This window comes from Glycine soja, chromosome 7 (assembly GCF_004193775.1).
Source record: "Glycine soja cultivar W05 chromosome 7, ASM419377v2, whole genome shotgun sequence".
NCBI classification, from domain to species: Eukaryota; Viridiplantae; Streptophyta; class Magnoliopsida; order Fabales; family Fabaceae; genus Glycine; species Glycine soja.
Genome location: NC_041008.1, coordinates 36,293,902 through 36,321,717, shown reverse-complemented (window position 1 = coordinate 36,321,717; position 27,816 = coordinate 36,293,902). Strand labels below are relative to the sequence as shown.

The following is a 27,816-nucleotide window of genomic DNA, read 5'->3' as shown; positions in this document are numbered from 1 at the left end:
ATATATAACCTAAGGCAATTTATAGCTTCTTGACAAATTCATAGCACCGACAGGGATGGATAAAGAGGACAAGCAGGGCTTTAGCCCCCTCCCTCAAAAGCTTTTTATTTTCTTTTAGTAACTCTTTCTTAAAAACTTTAATAAATGTATAATAATTTTTTAGATACAAATATGGAGGTCAATGTCATTAAGCAGTGCCAATCAAGCAATTAATATACACGAGGTAAAAAGAGAATTTTTTTTTGTGTCTATTTTTCTCTACCTTGGTTAATATTAAACCTTTGTATGCCAATATATGTATCTATTTTCTGATACTAACCCTGTGGTATAGAGCTCCTGAAGTCCTCTTGGGAGCTACCCATTACTCAACAGTCAACAAGTGGTCCGTTGGCTGCATATTTGGTAAGAACATGAGGATTCAAGGATCTTCTGGTTTGTATATTAGGAAGAGTTGTAGAGGCTTTTCTAATAATACTAATTGCATCTCAATTGTAGCTGAACTTGTCACCAAACAACCACTCTTTCTAGGTGATTCCAAGCTGCGACAACTCCTTCGTATATTCAGGTACAGTATTTAAGGTTTATGGTTTAGCACAAAGGTGACTCAATGGTTATTGAAGTCTAAAGTAATTTTTAAGACATTTTAAAAAAAAATTATGTTAGTCATTTTTGTTAGTTTATGTAATCTTTTTTGTTTTATAAAAATTAATAGTAATTTTTTTTAAACCTTAAGTTTTAGTTATTTTATCCTTTGATCTCTCTCATTTAATGATATTAACGATATTAGATATATGTGTGTCACATGTTAGGTGTTAATTTAATATCCAATTGGATTGGATTTTTTTTTTACCTTTCTAAAACATATGGCACGAACCAAATACATGCATGAAGGATAAGTCTTGTAGTCATGGCATTGTCATCGCAAACAGACAACTAGAAGACCATTTATGGAGATATTAATTGATTTTCCATGTGAAGTTAGTGGCATTTGAATTTGGAAATAATAGCCTGGATGGGGATGGGGAGATTGCAGGAGGTGGCATTATTGTGATACAACCAAATGTGACTTTTTGATGATACTTCATAGCATAGGATCTCCATCATTCAATGTGGCCATAATTGGCAATTTGGATGGAGCACTTTCTACTCAAATAGAGAGGGAATTTTTTTCTGAGTGGCAATTAAACTAACTTTGAGTAGCAATTACATGAGTCGATACTATAGAGTTTTGCTTCTGAGTGTAGCATTCATATTGATATTTGTTTTTCGGAATGATGATTGATGTAGGTGTTCATTAAGTTATTTCTTTGATTCTTGCTTTCATTTTGGACCGTGCTGCTCATCATCACAGGTACAAATGTTTGTTACCAATGAATATTTTTATTACGTGTTCACTGCCATTAATGACAATTGATATATGTTATACAAATTGTGTTCATGATGACTGAACCTTAGATTCCCGTTTGAGATTGGATGCAATGATTCTTGCAGACAGTTTGCATTAATCATTGTATTCAATCTTGAATTGTCCGTTTGGACAGTTTGGGGAGACTGATATTTTTATGGTAGATTCATGTGTTAAGGTTAAAATTATTTTGTTTAATTTGATGAAATTTCGGTAATGCATTTCTAGTTGTTCTCTGAGTGCATACTTGATTATCGAGAAATTAATTTCACCGATTTCATGTCGTGTACTTGGAGACCAATGTGAAATGCTGTCAAAATTTTGTCAAATTTAACAAAATAGAATTAACCCTGATTTATGAAGCTACCATAAAAGACGGTCTTCCCGAATGGGATAGGGCCACACCTTTAATAAAAAAGTGATCATGCATCAAATAACTTTGAGAGTATGACCGAGTTATTACTTAGATGGATCGAAGTTAGATGAATGAAAGTCATATCAGCCCAGAATATGAGGAAGGCGTCGAACAATTCTTACAATTTGCTTCAGAAAGAGGTCAACCAGATGAAGATGGAAAATATTATTGTCCTTGCATCAATTTTTTGAACGGAAGACGACAAATACTGGATGACATACGAGAGCATTTGTTGTGTGATGGAATTAAGAGAAATTATACGACGTGGATATGTCATGGTGAAATGACGAACATGCAGAGTGAGCAACAATCCGAACTATTTGATGTAGAAATGGGAGATCGCTTGGAGGATATGATTCATGACCTTGGACAAGAGTCTTTGCAGCAAGCACATGCCTCTGTGTATGAAAGATTGCAAAGTGACTCAAAGAAGCCTTTGTATCCGGAGTGCAACAATTCCTTGACGCTATTGTCGGCGATGTTAAGTCTGGTTAATGTCAAGGCCAGATATGGATGGAGTGACAAAAGCTTTACTTCATTGCTTCAAATAGTGCACGATCTGCTTCCACATGATAACACATTGCCTAAAAGCTACTATCAGGCCAAGAAGATATTGTGTCTGATGGGTATGAAGTATCAGAAGATTCATGCTTGCCCTAATGATTGCATACTGTACAGACATGAATTTGAAGAAATGTCGAAATGCCCTAGGTGTGGGGCGTCACGGTACAAGGTGAAGGATGATGAGGACTGCAGTTTTGATGAAAACTCAAAGAAGGGCCCTCCAGCGAAGGTGTTATGGTATCTTCCCATTATTCCAAGGTTTAAGTGTTTATTTGCTAATGAGGACGATGCAAAAGATCTTACCTGGCATGCAAATGAGAGAAAATCTGATGGAATAGTCCGTCATCCAGCTGATTGCTCCCAGTGGAAGAAGATTGATAGTTTGTATCTGGATTTCGGCAAAGAGGCAAGAAATCTTAGACTTGGACTAGCCAGTGATGGAATGAATCCATATGGCAATTTAAGCACTCAACATAGTTCATGGCCAGTTCTACTAGTAATTTACAATTTTCCGCCTTGGTTGTGCATGAAGCAAAAATACATGATGCTGTTTATGATGATATCGGGCCCAAGACAACCAGGAAATGACATTGATGTTTATCTAAGTCCGTTGATTGAAGACTTGAGAAAGTTGTGGGATGAGGGGGTTTTAGTGTTTGATGGGTTTCACAAGGAGACTTTTCAAATGCGTGCAATGTTTTTTTGTACCATTAATGACTTTCCAGCATATGGGAATCTCAGCGGTTACAGTGTTAAGGGTCATCATGCATGCCCCATCTGTGAAGAAGACACAAGCTACATACAACTGAAACATGGTAGAAAAACAGTGTACACTAGACATCGTCGTTTTCTAAAAGCTGATCACCCTTACAGAAGATTGAAAAAAGCTTTTAATGGAAGTCAAGAGCACGAAACTGCGCGGATACCATTAACTAGTGAGCAGGTCTTCCAGCGGGTTGAACACCTTAATACTGTGTCGCAACCTACCCTTCGGCGGGAGGGCGACGCGAGACTCGCGGGATGCGTGTTCCACGAAAGGAATACGCGCGGAGTCGCCACCAACATTTATTTGAGGAAAACGTCGGAAAAACCGGAAAAGACGCGATCTACGAACTTTTGAGTGAAAGGCTCGGGAGTTGTATTTACGCACGGGGAAGGTATTAGCACCCCACACGTCCGTCATAAGAGACGACAGCCTTTAATCAAATGTGCAAACATGACTTAGATTTTTACGTTCCCTTTTACGTTCTTATATCTTTTATACCCTTTTTATATTTTTCCTCTTTTTGTGGTCAACAAGGGTGTTTCCCTTTGCTCCTACGTATTCCTCAATTTGGGATGAGGAAATCAGACCTACGTAGTTCTTTCTTATGCGTGAATCAAGTGATTCTTTTTTACTTGAAAGGTGATCATTTTAAGGCGTTGGACCTTAAAAATGATCCATTTTACTCAGTAAGAAACAAAAATGATAAACTTTCAAAATTCTATTTTTGTGGACGAGCTTGACTAGGCGAGTTGATTTTAGCCTTAGTTTCACTTTAGTTATTAGTCAATTCATTTAAGAATGAGAAATCCCAAAGGGAAAACGTCCGATTGATTTTTCGCTTTATTTTACTAAAAGGTATATTTTTATTATTATTATTATTATTATTTTACCTCTTTTTTTGATTTCCAATGTGGTTACGGCACGACCGAACGGTCGGAATTCATTATAACTGAATTTAACGGATGATACAATTCAAACGATCGATGGAAATTTATTTTATTTTTAGATTAAGCGAGAAATGACTTAAATAAATGGCTTAAGCACGTCAAAAGGGGGTACAGAAAGTAGATGAAAACGAGAATAAAAATACATGAAACAAAATGTGGACCACCACGGGTACATAGAATGAATTGAAAAACTTGGTTTGAGGTACTTACCCGTTGAAGACTGAAGAAAGCGAAGAACGAACGATGAATCTTGAAGAACGGTTAAGAATCTTCGCGTAAATTACTCACGGAAACGTTACGGAAGCGCCTCGACTTGGATTTTCTTCACGGAACTAAGTTTCCTCAGCTATTTCGAGAGAGAGAGAAGTGCCTAAGGGGCTGAACCTTTTTCTACTTCACTTCTCCCCCTATTTATAGAAAATTGGGGGAGAAGCTTGCCACCCAGCTCGCCCAGGCGAGCTCAGCTCGCCCAAGCGAGCAAGGTTGCTTCCTCCAGAAGCAACAACCTTATGGAGGAATCTTTTGAAGGGCCCAAGTGGGCCTGGTTGCTATTTGCACCCCCATTTTTACTAAATACACCCCCTTGCCTTTTTTGGTGATTCTTTTTTCGTAAAGTTACGGAAACTTACGAATTTCGTAACGATACTTGTTTTCTTTCCGTAATGTTACGGAACCTTGCGGATTACATAATCATCCCCTTTTTGACTTACGGAATGTTACGGAACCTCACTAATTGTGCAACGATGCCTCCTTTTGATTTCCGGTATGTCACGGAACCTTACGGATTGTGCATCAATATTTTCTTTTGATTTCCGGCATGTCACGGAATTTCACAAATTGCCTAATGATGGGTGTCAAACACCTCAAAATGATCAAACACAAGTTGCATGCCACCAAGCACAGGTCCCCAGACGAAATTAGGGTATGACAGTTGTCCCTCTTTACTTGTCTTTTATTGGAGATAAAAGGGAAGTAAAGATAAGACACTAATTTTGTTCCTCTCGGTTGACGAGAGTCGCGGGTGACCATAAAAGCTCTGCATGCAAATGACTTGTTGTTCCCGGGGGAACAAAGGGTGCAGAAGACGATGTCAGTCTCCGCATGCTATCAGGCTTTTCGTCTTACAGATAGCAAGAAGAATGTTTATACGGATAACCACTCGGGTATTTCCGCCCGTCAGCGTGACTCAAATGTCAGTATGACAGATCTTGTGAGCGCGGAAGATGACGTAAATCTCCGCGTGTCAACGGGCTTGTCGGCTGCGATTGACGAAGGGCGCAGAAGACGACGTTAGTCTCTGCGTGCTATCAGGCTTTTCGTCTTACAGACAGCAAAAAAGAATGTTTATACGGATAACCACTCGGGTATCTCCGCCCGTCAGCGTGACTCAAATGTCAGTATGACAGATCTTGTGAGCGCGGAAGATGACGTAAATCTCCGCGTGTCAACGGGCTTGTCGGCTGCGATTGACGAAGGGCGCAGAAGACGACGTTAGTCTCTGCGTGCTATCAGGCTTTTCGTCTTACAGACAGCAAAAAAGAATGTTTATACGGATAACCACTCGGGTATTTTCGCCCGTCAGCGTGACTCAAATGTCAGTATGACAAATCTTGTGAGCGTGGAAGATGACGTAAATCTCCGCGTGTCAACGGGCTTGTCGGCCGCGATTGACGAAGGGTGCAGAAGACGACGTTAGTCTCTGCGTTCTATCAGGCTTTTCGTCTTACAGACAGCAAAAAAGAATGTTTATACGGATAACCACTTGGGTATCTCCGCATGTCACGTGACTCCAGTGCCAGCATGACAGAACTTGTGAGCGCAGAAGATGACGTAAATCTCCGCGTGTCAACGGGCTTGTCAGCCGCGATTGACGAAGGGCGCAGAAGACGACGTTAGTCTCTGCATGCTATCAGGCTTTTCGTCTTACAGACAGCAAAAAAAAGTTTTGAAAGTGCGGACAACCACTTGGGTATCTCCGCATGGCACGTGACTCCAGTGCCAGCATGACAGAACTTGTGAGGGTGGCCGACAAAAGCGAGGCTCTTGCTCCTACGTATTCTCCAATGAGGAACTCAGACCTACGTAGTTCTCGATAACTTGTGAGACTAGAAAAAGTCTCCACCGGAAGATGCTGACATCTCCGGAAAGGGCGCAGATGACCACATTGGCCTCTGCTCATCAATCACACTTGGGGTCACTGAATGACGTGGTGCGGATAACCGTAAGGTGTCTCCGCGGGCTACCAGCTCTTGGGTCATGGTAACAAAAAGCGGTGTGGTCGACAAAAGCAAAGCTTTTGCTCCTACGTATCCTCAAATGAGGAACTCAAACCTACGTAGTTCTGGATAACTTGTGAGACTTGAAAAAGTCTCGGTGTTTTCTCCACTAAAATGCAAACATGCTTTAGTAAAGAGACAAATATTCCAACTAATTAGAGCAACATATGCTTTTTTGAGTGAAAAACAATGCGTCTACCGGGGAAGGAGAGTCTGCTGATGAAACCCCCCCATAACCATAAATGAGATTTTGGATGTTAGCATTTCGTTTCTAAATGACTATTTAGAGGAAACACTGGGTTCAACAAAAAATAGAAGAAAATCACTCAGAGTGTATCAACCTCGCACAGGTAAGTGTTTCATCCTAATTCTGAACCATAGATATGTCACGACTTGACTTTGCAAATCATTTCCTATCAAATCAAAGATTACATGCGTGATCATGGATCAATAGGACTTCCCTTGGAAATGGGTTCTTTTGGTGGGTTTTTCAGCTTTTGATTTTTTTTTGGCTTTTTCCTTTTCTGTTTTTGTTTGACGCGAGGCGAGCAAGTCATCGACGCACAGGATTTTGGTTGGCGATCAAAGGGGGAAGACCACTTCAGGTTGTGGTTTCCCTTCCTTTTTTTTGTTTATTTGGTGACAATTCTGTATTGTTCAGATATTGTCTGGTCCAACGACCTTTCTGCACATTTCTTCTGTTTTCTTTCGATCCTTGATCGGGAGCTTGCTTTCCTTCTTTTTTTGCTTTCTCCCACTCTTTGATTGGGAATTTTCCTTCTTTTCCTTTTTTGCTTTCTCCCACTCTTCGATTGGGAATTTTCATTCTTTTCTTTTTTGCTTTCTCCCACTCTTTGATTGGGAATTTTCCTTCTTTTTTTCTTTTTTGCTTCCGAGGGTAAGGATTGACATTCTCACCCTGGGTCAAGGTTTATGGTGAGTTAGGATTTTGGCTCAAGGCTTGTAGAATGACTAGACATGATACATGTCAGGGTTTGGGTTTGGTTCAAGGATAAAAGGGATGCCCCACATTATTTCCATGACACAAATGCAAAAATGATGATTTGGAAATTTTATGCAAAACTGGTCATGCATGCACCTATGTGGACACTCAAGTGTCAAATTTTTATGGTCATGTGATGCTAGGGCTCAGGATTCATTTCCTCTATTTTAGTCAACCCAATGTTTCCAAAATATGTTCTTTTATCCGTTTGTGCATTCATCCAAGTCCATTTCGGGCGTCTGGGAAAATTTTCACAGCATTCACCCTTCAGGTGTATACACATTTTTTTTAAAAAAAACTAGTTATGATCAGTGAATTTTTTCAAAGAAAAGTTGGAAGTTATCTCTTTCAAAAGCATGTTGGTTTTTTAGCTAGATAAATTATTTTCTATTTTTTCTTTCTTCCTTTTTTATCATTTGTTTATTTCTTTTTCTTGTTTTTTTTTCTTTTTTTTTTCATGAGGTATTTTGCTACCTAAACATGTGTATATTTTTGTGATGTATTTTTGCTATATACATGCATATCCAAGGTATCTTGCTATCTAAACATACATACATATATATATATATATATATATATATATATATATATATATATATATATATATATATATATATATATATATATATATATATATATATATATATATATATATTGTGAAGTGTGTTTCTTTTTTGTTTACATACATGCATATCTAAGGTATCTTTCTACCTAAACATACATATATATATTTTGTGAGGTATGACTACCTTTCGAGCTTGTGCTTGATTTATTTAAATTCCTAGGATCATGAGCAACTAGGTGTGTCCTACTATGACTTGAGAAACAAACGGTGATCAAATAACAAGCAAAAATTTAAAAGTTACTAGGTTGCCTCCTAGTAGCGCTTCTTTAACGTCTTGAGCTGGATGCCTTATGGCTTTGGACTTGGTCACCTATTGGTCGGCCATGTGGTGTAGGCAATACTCAAACCTTTTTGTGGATGAGCAGAGGTGAACTCTAGAGGTGGTGGCGGTGCGTCTATTGCCCGCTACCGGCCATCCCAATGCTACTGTGGTGTTTCGCCCTGCGCCTGCCTGGGGGCACAGTACTTCTTGATGAAAGCCCAATTAATAGGGGCCTGATGAACTTGCTGGGGTCGACGAGAACTCCGTAGAAATGACAGAGGCCCGTAATTAGAGCTGGAAACCCTAGGACCCTGTTGGACTTCTTCGGGTCCACTGGATGTCTTGCGGGCGCGATCCCTGCAAACAATAGATGACATCATAAATCAGTTTGAACCATATGCATACTTACCTATGTCGGGATGGCACGACCTTGCTAGGGGGGTACGGGCACCCTGTAGGACTGATAGAGGCCCGTAACCAGAGCTGGAAACCCCAGGGCCCTGTTGGACTTTTCCGGGTCCACTGGGTGTCTTGTGGGCGCGATCCCTGCAAATAGTAGATGGCATTAGAAATTAGTTGGAAATAATGCATACCTACCTATGTCGGGATGGCACAGACCAACTGATACTTCTGCAGGGGAAGATCGGAATTACGGTCGCTGGGCAGAATGTTGCTAAGTAACAACGTCATTTATATCTGTGTAAGAGTGGTCATGTTGGTGCGCATGACCCACACTCGTCTCTTTGCAGCAGCATGGGTGAAATCTTGCCCTGGTATGCATAGTAGCTGCGTGATGGCCTACCTCTCTGGTTGTGCTTGCACAGTTGGTCGCCCTCCAATATTAGGGGGTGGCCCAGAAACTGATAAAAGGAAGCTACTGGCCCCTTAACAGGGAGCGCGAGTCTCGGTTAAGCATTTAAGGGCAGAGGACCTTAAATTATCTTAAGGTGTGGATATGGAGCCCACTGAAAGTGAGAACGCGTAGCCCTCTAAAGGCGAGGGCGTGTAGCCCTCTGAAGTTCAGGACGTGTCGCCTTTTGAAGGCGAGGGAGTGTAGTCCTATGATGGCAAGGACGTGTAGTCCTCTAAAGGCGAGGACGTGTAGTCCTTTGAAGGTGAGGGCGTGTAGCCCTCTAAAGGCGAGGACGTGTAGTCCTCTGAAGGTGAGGGCGTGTAGCCCTACAAAGGTGAAGGTACATGACCCTTTGACGGCGAGGACGTGTAGTCCTCTAAAGTTGAAGGTACATGACCCTTTGAAGGCGAGGACGTGTAGTCCTATGAAGGTGAAGGTACATGACCCTTTGAAGGTGAGGACGTGTAGTCCTCTGAAGGTGAGGACGTGTAGTCCTCTAAAGGTGAGGACGTGAAGTCCTCTGAAGGCGAGGACGTGTAGTCCTCTGAAGGCGAGGACGTGTAGTCCTCTGAAGGCGAGGACGTGTAGTCCTCTGAAGGCGAGGACGTGTAGTCCTCTGAAGGCGAGGACATGTAGTCCTCTAGAGGTGAGGGTACTAGTACCCAAGGGTTCACCCTTATGAGAAAGCAAGAGATCGACTCATCGAGAGGGTCGGTCATCCCAAATCCACACGACTGGATATTAGATGTAGGAAATCTATGCAGTTGACATGATTTTTAGGGATGCAGATGCATGCAACCTTTGTCTTAAAATGCGGTAAATGCAGACTTCATATGAAACAATGCAATGTAATGGAAAGTTGTACAACGTTCATGACATTCTTTCCCTATTTTGTGATTTTGATTTTGATTTAATTTTTTGGAAAACACAGATTGACTGTCCTTTTGAAAGAGGTGATAATTCATGCAACCTCATCCTATCTTTTTGCAAATCTCTCCGAGAACTCCCTCAGAGTGTATGTTCTTTTTGATTTAGTCACTTGACCATTTTGGAGTGATGGCAATGGAGCCATTTGATGTTTAACCAATCCATTGAAATTCCAGGGTTTGTCCCCCTTTTTTTTATTATTATTATTTTTTTAAAAAAAAAAACATCGATGGGTGAGAACTTTTGATTTGCCCCTAGGTTCACTTGAGGCTCATACACGATGCCCCTCATTGCCCCAGTGTAAGGCTTTGAGGTACCAATTGTTATCTTTCGTCATGACCTTGTAGCAAGGAACCTATTGGGTGAGAACTTCTAATCTGCCCCAAGGTTCGTTTGAGGTTTATGCATAGTGCCTTTCATTGCCCCAGTGTAGGGCTCTAAGGTATCCATCGTTGTTTTGTTTTCACAACCTTGTAGCAAGGGAGAATGAAAGAAGCAGTTGATTTTTGCAAAAAGAATTTTCCAAGGACGAGAAATAGTTGAAGAATTTTTTTCAATTGATGGATTAAGTCAAATGACTCCTATGTAGAAGCAAGATGTTTTGATGTTTTGATGATGCCGAAGGATCAAGTGCTTCTAAGTTTTATTCGAGACAAGAATCCAAGAAAATCAAGATATATGATCAAGTTGATCTCTAGAATCTTAGGAAGAAGTTTCCAAATTGAAAAACAAAAGGTTTGACCAAAGAATTCTATCATTTCAAATTGAGATTTGCTCTCTGGTAATCGATTACCAGCAGCTGAAAATGTTTATAACAGTCACTAGAAATTTGAATTCAAAATTTATAATGTGTAATCGATTACACATGGATGGTAATTGATTACCCGCAGCTTTTTTAACGTTTTAATTCAAATTTCAAAACCTGTAATCGTTTACACAAGTCTTGTAACCGATTACCAGAGGGGATTTTCGAAAAATAATTTCCAAGAGTCACATCTATTCAAATGGTTTATGAATGGCCATCAAAGGTGGCTTGGAAGCACAAATTTAAAGAGAGTTTTCATTGCCCAAAAAGTTTATCCTCTCAAAAGATTAAGAGTTTTTCTGAACTGAACTGTCTTATCCTCTCAAAAAGATTCCTTGGTCAACCACTTGCATATTCAATAAGGAATTTTGATTGGTCTTCATTGTACAATCTATCCCTTTTAAGAGAGATTTCTTCTTCTCTTCTTCTTACTTCTGAAAAGGGATTAAGAGACTGAGAGTCTCTTGTTGTAGAGGATTCTTGAACACAAGGGAAGGGTTGTCCCTGTGTGGTTCAAAATTTGTAAAAGGAGTTTTACAAAGAGAGTGAAAAATCTCAAGTGGGTTGCTTGAGGACTGGACGTAGGCACGGGAAGTGGCCGAACCAGTATAAATCAAGTTTGCATTCATCTCTTCCCTTAAACTTCTTTTATTTATTGCTATTTATCTTTTTCTTCAAAGAAGTTTATTTTGAATTGTCTTTTGAGTAATTCATGTTAAGGGTGCATTGTTAATCCGAAAAGAGAGAGTGAAAGTTTAATTGGGGAATAGTCTTTGTATCTTAATTCAACCCCCATTTTTCTTAAGGTAACTGAGACCATTTGTCCAACATCCTATTCTTGATAACTCACTTCTCTCTAAAAAGACAAAATGAGGTCACATGAACGCCTATATTTTTACTTTAAAACACAGTCAATCAAATGCCTTTTTTTTATTTTTTATTTTGAAACTTATTTTTTTATTTTGAAACTTATTTGTTTTGAACTTTACTGGTTGTTTTACGGCACCCCCACCAACGTGCAAGACGAGTAATCTTTGATTGAACAGTCTTGGAAGTCAACACTCAGGAGCGCAGGTCGCTTGAGCAAACAGACCAATGGCTTGCACCCACATTCCGGTGAAAGTTGAATAAGCAAACATGCGTTTGTGAGAGGATGAGGGACAAAGATATCAACTTTATCCATTTCATTTAACATTGTAACTGTGGTTTACAATAATGGCATAAACTTGGAAATCCTGATGAGTCATTAGAGACACCTAACAACACCCTTCAAAATTGCCCCATGTGTGGCATCTCTTGTCAATGTCAGTATTTACACGCGATTCTCCCCAAATTTCAGCCAGCCCGCATCAATTAGACCTTGCACCTTACGCTTCAGAGCCCTACAATGCTCAATGGAACGCCCTGGGGCTTCTCCGTGACAAGCACACGTTGCGTTCGAGTCGTATTCTTGGAGAAATGGAGGTTGATGAACCTTGGCTAGGGTTATGGCTACCATTGAATTATCAAGTAGATATGGGAGCAAGTCAGCATAGGACACTGGAATTGAGGTGAATTCTACAGGCTTTCTCGCTGCAAAATTCATTTCTTGGTTGGTGTTTTTGGTTTGTGCTAAAGGTGGTGTTTAGCATTGGTTGTGCGGTAGACAGACTTTGTGGTTGATTTAGGGATTGCCTATGTGGATAACTGGGCGGTGGGTAAGGAGAAGGTTTGTTATTGGCTGAGTAATGACATTGTTGGGTTGGTGGGAAACTTGGCTGTATAGGAATGGCAGTCACAGCATGGGCTTGTCCCTCATTCTCACCCTCTTCATTTGCCCCAGTTTTCTCATTTGTCCAAGCAGGATGACTAAATTTGCCTTTTTTCAGACCCACATCGATCCTTTCACTGGCAAAGACCAAATCCGCAAAGCTTTGAAGGTGCGTAGCCCACCATTTTCCCTAGTAGAATACTGGTAATGTGTCTACTATCATTGTCATCGTTTTTTCGTCATTGAGGTGCCACTTGAGCTGTCAGGTTCTCCACCTTTGGGTGTATTCTTTGAAAGATCCGTGCCCCTTTTTTTGCACATATTTTGTAGTTGCATCCTATCCGAAGCCATTATACCGACACTGCCTAACGAAGGCAACCATTAGGTCCTCCCAGGAATGGACTCGGGAAGGTTCCAAGTTAGTGTACCAGGTAACAACTACCCCAGTAAGACTTTCTTGGAAGGAATGTATCAACAATTCCTCATCTTTTGCGTATGCCCCCATCTTCCGACAATACATCTTTAGATGGTTCTTGGGGCAAGTAATCCCCTTGTACTTGTCAAAGTCCAGCACCTTGAACTTGAGAGGGGTGATGATATTGGGTATTGGGAACAACTCTTCTAGGTTAGCAAAGGCATAATCTCAGCCTGCTTTAATGGCCCTGAGCCTTTCCTTTAGATGATCCACCTTTCCCTTTTCAGCCATAGCAGGAGGGGCTCTTCCCACCGCAAAATGCAAGGGTTATGGTTGTGGGCGAAACTGAGGGCCCTCCAAAGTGTTTGGCATGGGTATACCACCAACTGCTTGCCCTTCAGTGGCATATCCGAGGCAGGGCTCGAAGTCGGCTAGATTGTGGTGGGGAATTTCATGTGCCTCCCCCATGGGTTGAGAGACATTTCAATGAGTATGGGAGCGGAGTTATTGACATCCTCACTGGGAATGTATGCCACATTGGGTGGTGTATAGTTAGGAGGCCAGCCATATGGTGGGAAGGCATGCTTGTTTTGAATTTGCGCATAATGGGGGGCCGCCCGCACTTCCCAAATCTTTGCCTATCATTTGCTCTTTCATGGCCTCCATGTCGGCCTTCATCTGCTCTTGCACCTTCTCTACTTCACCCATTATTTTAGCTCTAGCACGGGTTTGGTAAGCCGCACTGACCTCCACTATCTCCTTTATGCTTATCATGGCCTCTACCATTGTGGCCATTTTCTCTTTCAAGGCCTCCGGGTCGGCCTTCATCTGCTCTTGCACCTTCTCTATTTCATCCATTACTCTAGCTCTAGCACAGGTTCGATAAGGGTGCCGTAAAGCGTGTTTTTTTCTTTTTGATAATAACGATTAAGTTCATTTTTATTTTATTTATTTATTTATTTATTTATATTTTCTTTTTCAAGGAAAGAATGCAATGAGCAATGCAACTAATGAAAAGCATGGATGTATGTGAATGATACACAGATGAAGTATTGCGAATTTTTACGCAGGACATGGGGTTGAATCAAGGTGAAACTGGAAGTAACAAGGACATCAACAGTCCTAAATGTGTTTGGCAGTAAATGAAGCAGTGATGTAACTCGATTCATCTTTTGCCCCAATTTTTGCAAGATAGTTACTTCCATACTTCAACCTGACTTGATGAACTTTTTTCGAAAAAGCATGAGCTTGGTTCAACCCCATAACCCAGGGAATGGCAATTTTGATCGCCAATACTTCAACAACATTTCATAGGGATGAAAGACTCGGGAATACGCATACTATGCATGGAGAATGTAATTATCAAATTGAGATGCCCGAAGAAACAACTTTTCTTAGTTAACTATGCATTAGGTACCATGTTCACTCATTTTGTTTTTAAGTGAAACGGGTTTATGATCCCAACATGGTTGGCTCATGGTACCGAATATATGCAACCAAGAATGCATCATGAATTTTCATGCTTCTTTTTTTGTTTTTGTTTTGTAGAGGAAAATGCAAGGCTCACGCATGAGCAAACATGAAAACAAAAGGTATGCAGTTTGTAGAACAAAAGGTATGTTGAACGCATATGCATGATGATGCAATGACTCATGCAAAATGTGATGCTGGAATATGATAACGGACAAATGCAGGAACAATATGTTCATTATGATGCCATGAAGAGATGCTTATGCATGCTAGAGATAAAATGCGGGAGTGATTTGATTCGCACTGATCTTTGGAGTAAAACGCGCGATAAACTCATTTTATTCAGAAAGTTTATAACTAGTCAAGATTTGAGCGACAATACAAACTTCCTGGCGGTTTCTAATCATATGGGCCATTAAGTCTATCCTATGCTGGCAATAGCTGAGAAGTCTGTGGATCTCCTCGGGAGCGAAGTAGGTGTTCGCCATTGCTTTGGCCTTGGCTAGCAATCGAGGAAGTTCTTGACTCCCGTCCTAGGTAAAAGCAAATCGGTCCATCCACATGGTTGCCTCTTGGTGTAACGAGTCGATCACCCTTCCTCTAGCCTCCTTTTCCGCGTACACTTGGGCATACTCGTCCGCCACTCTATGCTCGTGGGCCGTGGCTAGACTTAGTTCCTCTTGGTACTTGGTGATGATGGCTAACATGTTGGTCTCTGTCTCGCATAAACGCTAAGACAAACTTCTCTTGGACCTCGAGCAAGCCTTCAACTCATCCTGTCTACCCGCGATTGGTCCCTTTCCTCCCTCCAGAGTTTAAGCTCGTTGTTACTACCCCACAGAGCCCCTCGGAACTTGTTCCGGCCGTGCTCTTCCCTACGAGCCCTCTTGGTCTCTTGTTCCAAAGCCTTGGTGGTAGCTATATTTATATCTCTCAGTTCGGTATTCTCCTTTCGGATTTTAAGAGCTACTGATTTGAACCTTTCTTTGACTGTTTGAGCTTGCTCGAGTTCTGTCCTAAGAGCCTGCACCTCTTCGTCTTCCTCCGGTGCCTCAACTTCCTCCCTTTTAGCGGTTCTCAAACTTGGGAGCCAATCCAAACCTTGCACGTGGGCTTTCAACCACTCACGGTAGCCACCAATGGGCCCACTGCCTCTGAGCTCTTTGTCCTTCTTTTGTACCACCCCCCATGCCTTGCGGACCTTCTGAAGTGTCTCCACGTTGGTCTTATTAAAGCCTCATGAAATGACAGGCGCGAGCTCATCCTCTAGTGGCGCCCCTCTCATAGGGTAGCCAAGTTGTCTTATTGCAAGAACGGGATTGTAGCTGATGCAACCCCTCGTCCCCATCAAGGGAACATTTGGAAATCCTCCGCATGAAATAAGAACTCTGGTTCTTCCTTCCTTCCATCGAGGGAACCAGTTGATAGATGCTCCTTCTTTGCTTGCTAAGAGTTGGTCCCAATTTGCCCCTCCTTTCTCTGTGCATGAACGGTGACTTTCTAGCGGGCAAGCATGCCTCACCTCTTGGCGAAAAAGGTGTGAAACTAACCCTACATAAAGAGCTGGAGTACAACAAACAATCCTTGCATTGCTCTCTTCACATCTTCGGTCGAAGGTGTCATATAGGTCGGCTAGCAGAGCGACAACCGGGCTTTCCTTGTGGTTATGATAGGCGAGAAAAACGTCGATCGCTGCCAAGTCCACTAACCCATCCACATTCGGAAAGAGGACTCCTCCGAAAATCAACAGTGCGAGAATATCTATGAACGGGACCCACTCGCCTTTACCTGCCAAGATTCTTGCTTTTGCCTCCAAATATTTTCTCGGTATTCCAACCACCCCATTTTCGACTTGCTTCCTGTGGTCTAATTCCTGCGCCGAGATTTGGACTATCTTGGAAATTCTAGCTAATGAGGGATAGATCCTTGTGAAGAGGTATGGTTTCCTCCCCCCTAGAGGACACCCTAGGATCTCTTCAAATTCTTCTACCATGGGTGATAGCTGGAAGTTCCCAAAGGTGAAGCACCTCATCGGCTGATCATAATACTAGGCAAGGGAGGCAATATGTAGAGACTTCTACCATGGCTAAGTCCCAGATTTTACTGTAATCTTTGCGAAAAACTTGCCGCTGGAGCTGACCCATTAACTGCCCTAACTCCTTTAGACTGGTGGTCCCTAGGCTCTTGACCTTAACTTAATAGAACCTCTTTTTAAGCGAAGGCATTTGACTTGATCCCATGTTTTACTAAAGTGAACAAAAATCGGCTCGAATCAAAACTCCAACATCTATCATGGGTGGAATGGATGAATGCATGAGGAAATATGACACAAATGCAATTTGTTAACACAGGAGCCCGGGAAATTGTCTCCTTCTTAGATACAACATCTTGGGGTAGCAAAGTGCCCGACGTATGTATTAAAGAAGGTGACTCGGACCGTCCGTTGGTTTTCCAATGTGCGTGATGCATATGCGAAAGGCGCAACACGGGAATGTACAGTATGACAATATTCACAAAATATAAGCAAAAGGGTACGTGACACTTATGCATGGGAGTGTGAAAAATGGCACGCAGCGTGTCCGCTCCGTCCCCCTATTCAAGGGACCTATAAGGGAGAGAGCTAACTAGGCTTTTAGTGATAACCCCCAAGGTAGACATATCTCTCTTGATGGTTTCTAGAGGTATCATCCCCTTCGAAGAACATACTGCAGCAGTAGGGACTACTAGCAACAATATGTTTTCAAAGAGAAAAACTCTAGATGAGGGTTCACTGTAATCAAGCAAGTCGGAGACCTAGCATGATCACAGATTCACCTCCACTCCTTATGTTCCCACGAACCCGGGTATAGGGCCCTTTTTCAACTCACAGTGTGTGCAAATAGTGTTGGTGTTTGTGTGCATTAAATGAATAAATATTTACCTCATGCATACATTTTAAAACGCACTAAAAGCAACAAAGAGTTTATATACACAAGAACATAAGACAAATAAAGGGAAACCAACAAAGGAGAAAGTCATGATAAAACATTGCACAAGATTAAATGGCCTAACTCTCTAAAAATCGTCCCCAGTGGAGTCGCCAACTGTCGCAACCTACCCTTCGGCGGGAGGGCGACGCGAGACTCGCGGGATGCGTGTTCCACAAAAGGAATACACGCGGAGTCGCCACCAACGTTTATTTGAGGAAAACGTCGGAAAAACCGGAAAAGACGCGATCTACGAACTTTTAAGTGAAAGGCTCGGGAGTTGTATTTACGCACGGGGAAGGTATTAGCACCCCACACGTCCGTCATAAGAGACGGCAGCCTTTAATCAAATGTGCAAACATGACTTAGATTTTTACGTTCCCTTTTACGTTCTTATATCTTTTATACCCTTTTTATATTTTTCCTCTTTTTGTGGTCGACAAGGGTGTTTCCCTTTGCTCCTACGTATTCCTCAATTTGGGATGAGGAAATCAGACCTACGTAGTTCTTTCTTATGCGTGAATCAAGTGATTCTTTTTTACTTGAAAGGTGATCATTTTAAGGCGTTGGACCTTAAAAATGATCCATTTTACTCAGTAAGAAACAGAAATGATAAACTTTCAAAATCCTATTTTTGTGGACGAGCTTGACTAGGCGAGTTGATTTTAGCCTTAGTTTCACTTTAGTTATTAGTCAATTCATTTAAGAATGAGAAATCCCAAAGAGAAAACGTCCGATTGATTTTTCGCTTTATTTTACTAAAAGGTACATTTTTTTTATTATTATTTTACCTCTTTTTTTGATTTCCAATGTGGTTACGGCACGACTGAACGGTCGAAATTCATTTTAACTGAATTTAACGGATGATACAATTCAAACGATCGGTGGAAATTTATTTTATTTTTAGATTAAGCGAGAAATGACTTAAATAAATGGCTTAAGCACGTCAAAAGGATGTACAGAAAGTAGATGTAAACGAGAATAAAAATACATGAAACAAAATGTGGACCACCACGGGTACATAGAATGAATTGAAAATCTTGGTTTGAGGTACTTACCCGTTGAAGACTGAAGAAAGCGAAGAACGAACGATGAATCTTGAAGAACGGTCGAGAATCTTCGCGTAAATTACTCACGAAAACGTTACGGAAATGTTACGGAAGCGCCTCGGCTTGGATTTTCTTCACGGAACTAATTTTCCTCAGCTATTTCGAGAAAGAGAGAAGTGCCTAAGGGGCTGAACCCTTTTCTACTTCACTTCTCCCCCTATTTATAGAAAATTGGGGGAGAAGCTTGCCACCCAGCTCGCCCAAGCGAGCTCAGCTCACCTAGGCGAGCAAGGTTGCTTCCTCCAGAAACAACAGCCTTCTGGAGGAATCTTCTGAAGGGCCCAAGTGGGCCTGGTTGCTATTTGCACCCCCATTTTTACTAAATACACCCCCTGCCTTTTTTGGTGATTCTTTTTTCGTAAAGTTACGGAAACTTACGAATTTCGTAACGATACTTGTTTTCTTTCCGTAATGTTACGGAACCTTGCGGATTACATAATCATCCCCTTTTTGACTTACGGAATGTTACAGAACCTCACTAATTGTGCAACGATGCTTCCTTTTGATTTCCGGTGTGTCACGGAACCTTACGGATTGTGCATCAATATTTTCTTTTGATTTCCGGCACGTCACGGAATTTCACAAATTGCCTAATGATGGGTGCCAAGCACCTCAAAATGACCAAACACAAGTTGCATGCCACCAAGCACAGGTCCCCGGACGAAATTAGGGTATGACATACTGTATTTGGAAAGACCCAAAAGAAGGATAAAAGTAAGAGTTGCATATGGAAGAAGAGGTCAATTTTCTTTGATCTTCCGTACTGGTCTGATCTAGATGTTAGACATTGTATTGATGTTATGCATGTAGAGAAAAATGTATGTGACAGTGTGATTGGGACACTCCTTAACATTCAGGGCAAGACGAAAGATGGTCTAAATACCCGTCAAGATCTAGCTGACATGGGCATACGATCACAGTTGCATCCAAGGTCTGATGGTAAAAAAATATACTTGCCTCCAGCTTGTCATACTTTATCCAGAAAGGAGAAGATCAGTTTGTGCCAGTGTCTGTGCCGGGTTAAAGTCCCACAAGGATACTATTCAAATATTAAAAGCCTTGTGCAGTTCAAGGAGCTTAAGCTGGTGGGATTAAAGTCTCATGATTGTCATGTGTTGATGCAACAATTGTTAGCCGTGGCCATACGAGACATTTTTCCTAACAAAGTCAGGTTATCCATAACTCGCCTATGCTTTTTTTTCAATGCCATATGCAGCAAAGTCCTTGATCCGGTCAAGTTTAATGACCTAGAAAACGAGGCTGCAATTATACTGTGCCAGTTGGAGATGTATTTTTCTCCTGCTTTCTTTGACATCATGGTCCACTTAATTGTTCATCTGGTCAGAGAAATCAAATGTTATGGTTCTGTTTATCTGTGCTGGATGTACCCGGTTGAGTGCTACATGAAGATCTTAAAAGGGTATACCAAGAATCTACATCGCCCAGAAGCATCTATTGTTGAAAGGTACATCGCAGAAGAAGACGTTGAATTTTGTTCAGAGTACATTGAAAAGGCTAAACCTGTTAGCCTTCCTGAGTCTCTCCATGACGACAGAGTAGGCGGTAAGGGTTCAAGAGGACTGCATGTTATCACTCAAAGTGTAGAAGATTTATTACAAGCTCACTTGTATGTGTTGAACAACAGTAATGAAGTTTTGCCATACATAGTTCAGCATGAACGTTTAGTCAAACAAAGTAATCCAAAAATGTCAAAGAACTGGGTCTTGAAAAATCATAACAAGACTTTCTCTGATTGGTTTAAAGATACAATCTTTGCTGACGAAAATGCTTTTGAAACATTAAGAAAGCTAGCTCATGGGCCTAAAAGAAATGTTATAACTTGGCAAGGATACGACATAAACAAGTATTCCTTTTACACAAAAGCACAAGACGACAAAAGTACAATGCAAAACAGCGGGGTCACCCTAAGGGTTGAATCTCAACACTTTGCAACTGTACATGATGACAATCCCTGTGTAGCTTCAATCCCTTACTTTGGATTCATTGATGAAATATAAGAGCTTAACCATGTCAAATTTACTGTTTCTGTTTTCAAATGTAAGTGGGTTGACAACAACATCGGTGTGCGGCCTGATGATGTAGGATTTATGTTGGTAGACCTAAAGAAACTAGCTTTCCAGAATGACCCTTTCATCATGGCAGAACAAGCTAAGCAAGTATTTTATGTGCAAGACCCTTGTGAAGAAAGGTGGTCTGTGGTTCTACACGGGAAAACAATTGGTGTTAATGTAGAAGATGATGATTCATACATGGACACTTATGTTAGTCCTTTGTCTACACAAATGACTTCTAACAGCGTCGGAGAAGAAGAAGCTGACGACGTTCATGCTAATCGTAATGATCATGATGAAGGAGAATTAAATAACATCGTCTAACGTAATTTTCTAATATAGTATTTCATTTCGGTACATTCATTTGCATAACTCATACAGTGTTTTTTGATGATATTAACTAACTCAACTTTTTCTCTTTAAAGGACCATGGCTACTCCACCGGCCTCGCCTCCTCCTCCTCTTCCTCCTCCTCCTGCAGACGCATCAGCGTCTCCATCTACGTTGAAGCGGACACGCAAGGCGACACGGCTATGATCATTGGCCACTAGACCACCTGGGGCAGAAAGACCTGTGGTCAACGTCGATCCTACTACCGGCAAGGCCGACTGTCCCCACAAGAAGAAATTAAGAACATATTTGGGGATTGTCGCTCGTGATAAGGTCGACGTGACATATGACACCTGGAAGGAAGTCCTTACTGCTCAGAAGGATTTGATATAGGAGGATATTCAGGTAATTGAGTTTTCTTCGTTGATTTTCTTTAATAGTCTAAATTTGTTATTTAATTACAATAAAACCTAATTTATTGTTTGTTAGGCGGAATTTGAAATTCCTGAAGCTTCTGACAGTTGGACAAAGAAGAAAATTCTTTAGATTGTCGGCGAGCGCTAGAGGTAGTTTAAATCTGACTTGACTAGGAAATGGGCACTTGTAGTTGACAAGGACGGTGTGGACGACATTGTCTGTGAAAAATATGGCATTAGCAAGGAGAAATAGACCCAGTTTTGTCAGACCCGTAGAAACCCCTCATGGGAGGTATGTACTTTGTCATTTTAGTTGTTTTCCACAACAAAATCACTTCTTATAATTTATTGTAATAATCATTTTCATTAATGTTAAACTTTTGCAGGATGTGCGAAAAAAGGCACAGGCCTCCCAGAAGCAAAACACTGCCCCCCATGTATTGTCTCGTGGGGGTTATGAATATTTAGAAGAAAGGCTCATGGCTGAGAAGACAAAGAAAAGACTAGAAGAAGCTGCCCAGTCTGGAAGCACTGAGGGCATCATTGACCCTCCATCTCGCATCAGACGCCACGTGAAATGGAAGATGGCTCGCACGAAGAAAACTGGATAGATGACGTCCGAGGCAACAAAGGAAATAGATGACAGGATTGTAAGTCATTTTTAATTAATAATTGTAATTATCTTTGTGTATTCTGTGAATTCCTTGGACAAATATGTGTTCGGTACAGGATTCTTTGGACGAGCAGGCGTCATAGGGATCGTTCGTCCCCCATGGACGTCAGGATATCCTGACTGCTGCCATTGGGCGACCAGAGCACCCTGGCCGTGTTCGTGCTATTGGAGCCGGTGTCACCATAAAACAATACTTTGGATCGGCTTCACGAACGTCTCGCAGTTCTTTCTCCATGCCTCCTGAAGACCTAGAACAGCTAACCAACTGGAGGAGTCAATCACAGAAAAAGTGACTCGAAAGATGATGGCATCCTTCAGCCAGATGCAGTCTCAGTTTCAGTCTCAGATGCAATCACAGGGGCTTGCACTACCTCCATAGCCAGAGGTTGGTCCCTCAGGTCCTCGTGCCAGCACAAAGGAGAGTTGTGTTGCTCCCTTAGGGAACGATCCAGGAACGGGTGACTCAGACAAATGCGGGCTATACATTGAAGAAAATCCTTCCCGCCTAGTTGCCCTAGGAAGACTTTATGAGGGATCCACAACAGTTCACAACATCCCTTTGTTGCATGGCCAAGTCAAGGTTGGTGTTGAGGAGGTTAAAGATGCAGAGGCTCTCGTTCCTGTACCCACTGACGAGGTTACCTTAGTGGGGCAGACACTTAACACCTTCCTTGCTTGGCCAACACATCTTGTGAAGCATTTATCAGAACATGTATTTTGCTCTGATTATATGTTTATTTATTTCAATTAATTTGTTCACTGTAATCAAAACTTGCTAATTAACTATGTTTTATCAACAGACAGCTGTGTCTCCAACAAAACCTCCAGAAAGCCCGGATGAAGAGGTCGATAATCCCTTGTACCTGATGACATTCACCATCCCACAACTGTTTTTGAAGCCTCTCCAGGTTATGTGGGATGCTACCATATTCGGGGTGTTTAATCAAAACTTCCCGTTTTATATAAAGCATGAAGATCTCTCTGAAATTGCACACGGTGGTCAATGTGTCAGCATATCTGTTATACAGTTGTGGATTTTGTAAGTCATTTTAGATTACTATTAATTACCAAAGTAATTGTTTTAAATTCATACAGAATTAACTTTCACTTAACAACACAATCATCTGACTGAGACAAGTGTGCGAGCGGGGAATTCTGATGTGTATGGATTCCTCGAGCCACAGTCCATTCAGAGATCTGGGCAATCATAATTTGAATCCGAAAGTTACATCAAGAGTTGGATACAGAGTTCAAAACGAGATGTTTACCTTGGAGATTACCTGAATGGGTAAGTCAAACACAATAATTGAATTTAAATAATCTATACTACTACAATAACCCATATTCGTCTCTACTGCAATGGACACTAGCAAATGGTTGTCATTCTCCCTAAGGAAAACCTAGTTGTCTAATTTTGTTCTTTACATAACAGGCCAGACAACTACCTTAAGGGAATAATTAACAGGTCAGTATTGTTTTCAATACATTTTCATTGGCATAACTCAACAACATCAATATTTTAATGTTTCTCATATTCAACACTAGTGCTTTGAAAGGACTTGATGATACTCCACAACCGAAATCCAAGGCTGCTGCTAGGTGGATTGTTGTTAAGGTAAGTGATTTAAATAAAAGTTCTACTTATATATATTTTATGTGTGTGTACACTAATTGTAGTTAACGTTTAATTAATATCCAAATTTCATTATGTATTTACTGTAATAGACAAAAAGGAATCCCTGAATGTGGCTACTACGTGATGCACTGGATGTCCACGATAATCTTAGGATCTTTCAGGAATAATTGTGAGACGGTAATTGTTTATTTCAAACAAAGTTGGTTTTCTTATAATTGTTATTACATTATTAATGTATTTTTTTATTTGATTATGCAGTATTTTAATGAAGTTAGACCATTGGAAGCAGAGAGATTCAAGGCGTTTCGCATCTAGTGGGCACAATATTATCTAAAAGTTAGAAATCAAACATAGGATGTTAGACAACTATGTAACTTTAGGTTACTTAATTAGTTTACATACTTTGCATTACATTTTCTATAATTGTTGTTTCATCTTAACATTGAATAACCTTTGTTGATAGCTAGTTTTTTGCTAAAACCTATTTGAAAATAGAATGCAAATGATATATGTTGTGTGCTGTGTGGTCTGATTTTCAATTTACAGGTTAAATTTTGGTTTTTTTGTAAAAACAGAGACATTATTTTAAAAAAAATTCCTGAAAACAACATCGGTTTTTTTTATAGAAAACCGATGTTAACTGTCAATAATAACACATTCGTTAACATTGGTTTTTTTTTTACAGAAAATCGATGTTAACTGTTAACATCGGTTTTTTAAAAAAACCGATGTTAATTGTCAATAGTAGCACATTCGTTAACAAAAAACCGATGTTAACTGTCAATAGTAGCACATTTCTTAACATCGGTTTTTTCAAAAAACCGATGTTAACTGTCAATAGTAACACATTCGTTAACATCGGTTTTTTACAAACAACCGATGTTAACTGTCAACATTAACAAATTCGTTAACATCGGTTTTTTAAAAAACCGATGTTAAATGTCAATAATAACACATTCGTTAACATCGGTTTTTTACAAACAACCGATGTTAACTGTCAACATTAACAAATTCGTTAACATCGGTTTTTTAAAAAATCGATGTTAACTGTCAATAGTAACACATTCGTTAACATCGGTTTTTTGTAAAAATCGATGTTAACTTTCAACATTAATATACATTTTTTTGGGTGTAATTCATATTAGCAGCATCGGTTATTTATATAACCGATGTTGGTAATTTTACGTTAACATCGGTTTTTAAAATACCGATGTTAACGATAATACTATCAACGTCGGTACTTTTAACATCGGTTCAAAAACCGATGTTTAAAGTCATAAATAACCGATGTAGAAAGCATATTTTCTAATAGTGTGTATGGGGCTTTGTTATTCGCAAACGAAAAAAAACACTAACAGCAGCACAATGACTCGCTCGAAGCCGCAACACAACACCCCAACTCATAAATGAAGCTCACTCACACCAACAACCAAAAAGAAAAAAGGAAACCCTAATTAACAACGATATAATATAATGAAGAAAAGAGTCGAACAAGAAAGTGGAGATGGCAGAAGAAAAGAAGATATGAACCTGAAAAATAGCGAATGACGACAGAGGTATGAATTGAAAACCTACGAATTTTAGTCTTTGTGGTTGCCAACTATTTTGTGTCTAACATTAAAAGTTAACTTATATACAGATTAACGTGCATGCTTACCTACGGATATGTTACCGACGGGAATATCTGTCGCTTCAATAAAAACTATTTCATGTTAATCTAATTTGTTTAAAAGGTCTAAGCAAAAACAAGCAACTCCTTCTTGCTTGTTCTCCTCTTGAGTTTTCATCAATTTAGTGGATTTTTTTTCTAACCATCCTAATTGGTATGAAATAGCTCCGGTCGAAAGTGCACTAACTAACATTCGTCAGGATTCAAATCCAATTCCATACCTAAGGTGAGGATTCAAATCCTAAACCATTTGGATAACGAACATAAGCAACAATCACTTGTGTCAACCGTTGTTGATAATATATTGAATTAATTGCAATACAACACTGAAAACTAATATCATTAAATTGATAAAAAAAATAAAATCAGTATAGAACTACAGTTTTATACTTTTATTTGCCAAAATCTGAATACATAATATATAAGGAAAAAAACATAATAACTAATTGCGGTGGTGCATTTTTTTTTATCATGGCCACCGCCAGAAGGGACGAAGCATTGGCATCACAGCGAACTTCATGGTGCCGTTGTTGCAATGGAAGCCGTTTCGCTCACCACAGGCAAAGTAGTGAGGCTGCCACCTCTTCAACACAAACTTGAAGCTCTCTCCTGTACCTTGCGTGGGATTTGCTAACATTTTAGCCTTTTCAATGTCACACTTCATGAAGCTCCCAAAACTTTTGATCATGTACACACTGTGTGGGAAACTGGTGGCATTTGGAGCATCATATTTGAAAACTACATCACAAATTCAATCAATTCATGTCCATGTGCTAGCATATATACTTCAATGGCAACTAATCACCATGGCATATATAACTCAACTAATTAACGTGACATACTTTAATGGCAACTAATTATTCTTTTTAAGCTGACAAAGCATATTTACTTGTATTTTTTTTATTTGTATGAATCTATAACAAATATCGTTGGATTTATAACAACTCAGACATCTTGCTTGACTAACTAATCAAATGGATTCTTAGTATTTACATGCACTCTAAATGTATATGTAAATATAATGAATTCTTCCCAACTTAATTTTGCAATACTAATTAAATAGTATTGATATTGAAGGTAGTATACTCATGTTTTACTAGAAAACTCACCTAGAGTATCATTGAGGTAAAATGGTGCATTCTTGAAGGCCCAATCGGTGTAGTTGAAACCGTAGTGCCAATGCTCAGAACCACCCACAAGTATCTGCCTGGGTGGTTGTTGTGTTTTGTTCTGAGCATGATTCCCGAATCTAGACCACCAATCAGTGTAGTTGAAACCAAAGGACCAGTCCTTGTTGGCCATGCTCATCGAAAACATTGAAGCACTTATAACAAATAGTATCATCACTCCATGTCCAAACTTCGCACCCATGGTCTCAGAGGTGTGGCTAAACAAAATAAGAAAACTAATGTGAAAAATGTAAAGTAAGATTTGGTTGGTGTTGTTGGTCCAATTGCTGGGGTTAATGGGTGTTTATATAGGGAGAGTGAAGGGAAAAAGAGAGACACGTGAATTATTATGGGTTTGACTCCAATGTGATATGGTGGTGCAAAATGGCCAAATCAACTTTTAATATTTTGTTGGTTGAAAGTTCACTTTCAATTGGTGTACTATTGGAAATAGTTGGAATCTGAATAGTTGTGTGTGTGACCCCTGGCCGTCAACTTTTCTTCCACCCTTGGTCTCTTTTATGGAACATGTATTTCACCTGAATAAATAACTAATATTGTTTTTTGTTAATATATAAGGAAAATGCATGGAGATGTGTTAGTGTATGTTTTTCATGTATTTTGAATGGTGATCATAAGAGAGGAACTACGTAATTATCAACATCTAAACTAAATTATGCTTATAACATATGTCTTGGCTTCTATACAATAAATGTGGGAATCAGATTCAGTATAATTTGTTTTAAGATATATAGTTAATCATTTTTCTTTTAACTCGTTTTATTTTTTAGTATTAATTTAACTTATTTATCCCTTAAGTTTTCTGTTTAAAATATTTTTCTTTTCAAAATATAGTAATATTCATAATTAGTCCATGACTTGGATTAATGATATAGATCTCACACATGCATCTCTTTTTCATGATCACTAGTATTTTAGTCGCTAGATTGCACATGATAAATGATTATTCTTATATATTTAATTCATAATGAATAAATATTTTTTAAATATATAAATTATATTTTAGATTTGTGATGAATAGTTTAAATTATAATATAAGTTTATTTTTAATTATTGATAATTTCGTTTCTTGTTTAAAGATAAAGAAAAAAAATACAAGTGATTAAGAAGATTACATACATACATATACATATATATATATATATATATATATATATATATATATATATATATATATATATATATATATATATGTTGAGAGATTTATTTTTAATTACTAGTTACATAAGTAGTATCAGAAATACATTTAAGAAAAATCTTTAATTTACTCTT

At 39.7% G+C, this 27,816-nt stretch overlaps 1 protein-coding gene across 1 annotated transcript; it reads right to left on the bottom strand.

Moving 5' to 3' along the window:
• Positions 1–25,663: 25,663 nt before the first annotated feature.
• On the bottom strand, positions 25,664–26,794 carry LOC114417654. Its single transcript, XM_028382754.1, has 2 exons — positions 26,464–26,794; positions 25,664–26,092 (listed from the first exon to the last, which is right to left on the bottom strand). The coding sequence occupies exons 1-2, from the start codon at positions 26,723–26,725 to the stop codon at positions 25,824–25,826; spliced, it is 531 nt and encodes a 176-aa protein (XP_028238555.1). The 5' UTR covers positions 26,726–26,794; the 3' UTR covers positions 25,664–25,823.
• Between the last annotated feature and the right edge of the window lie 1,022 nt (positions 26,795–27,816).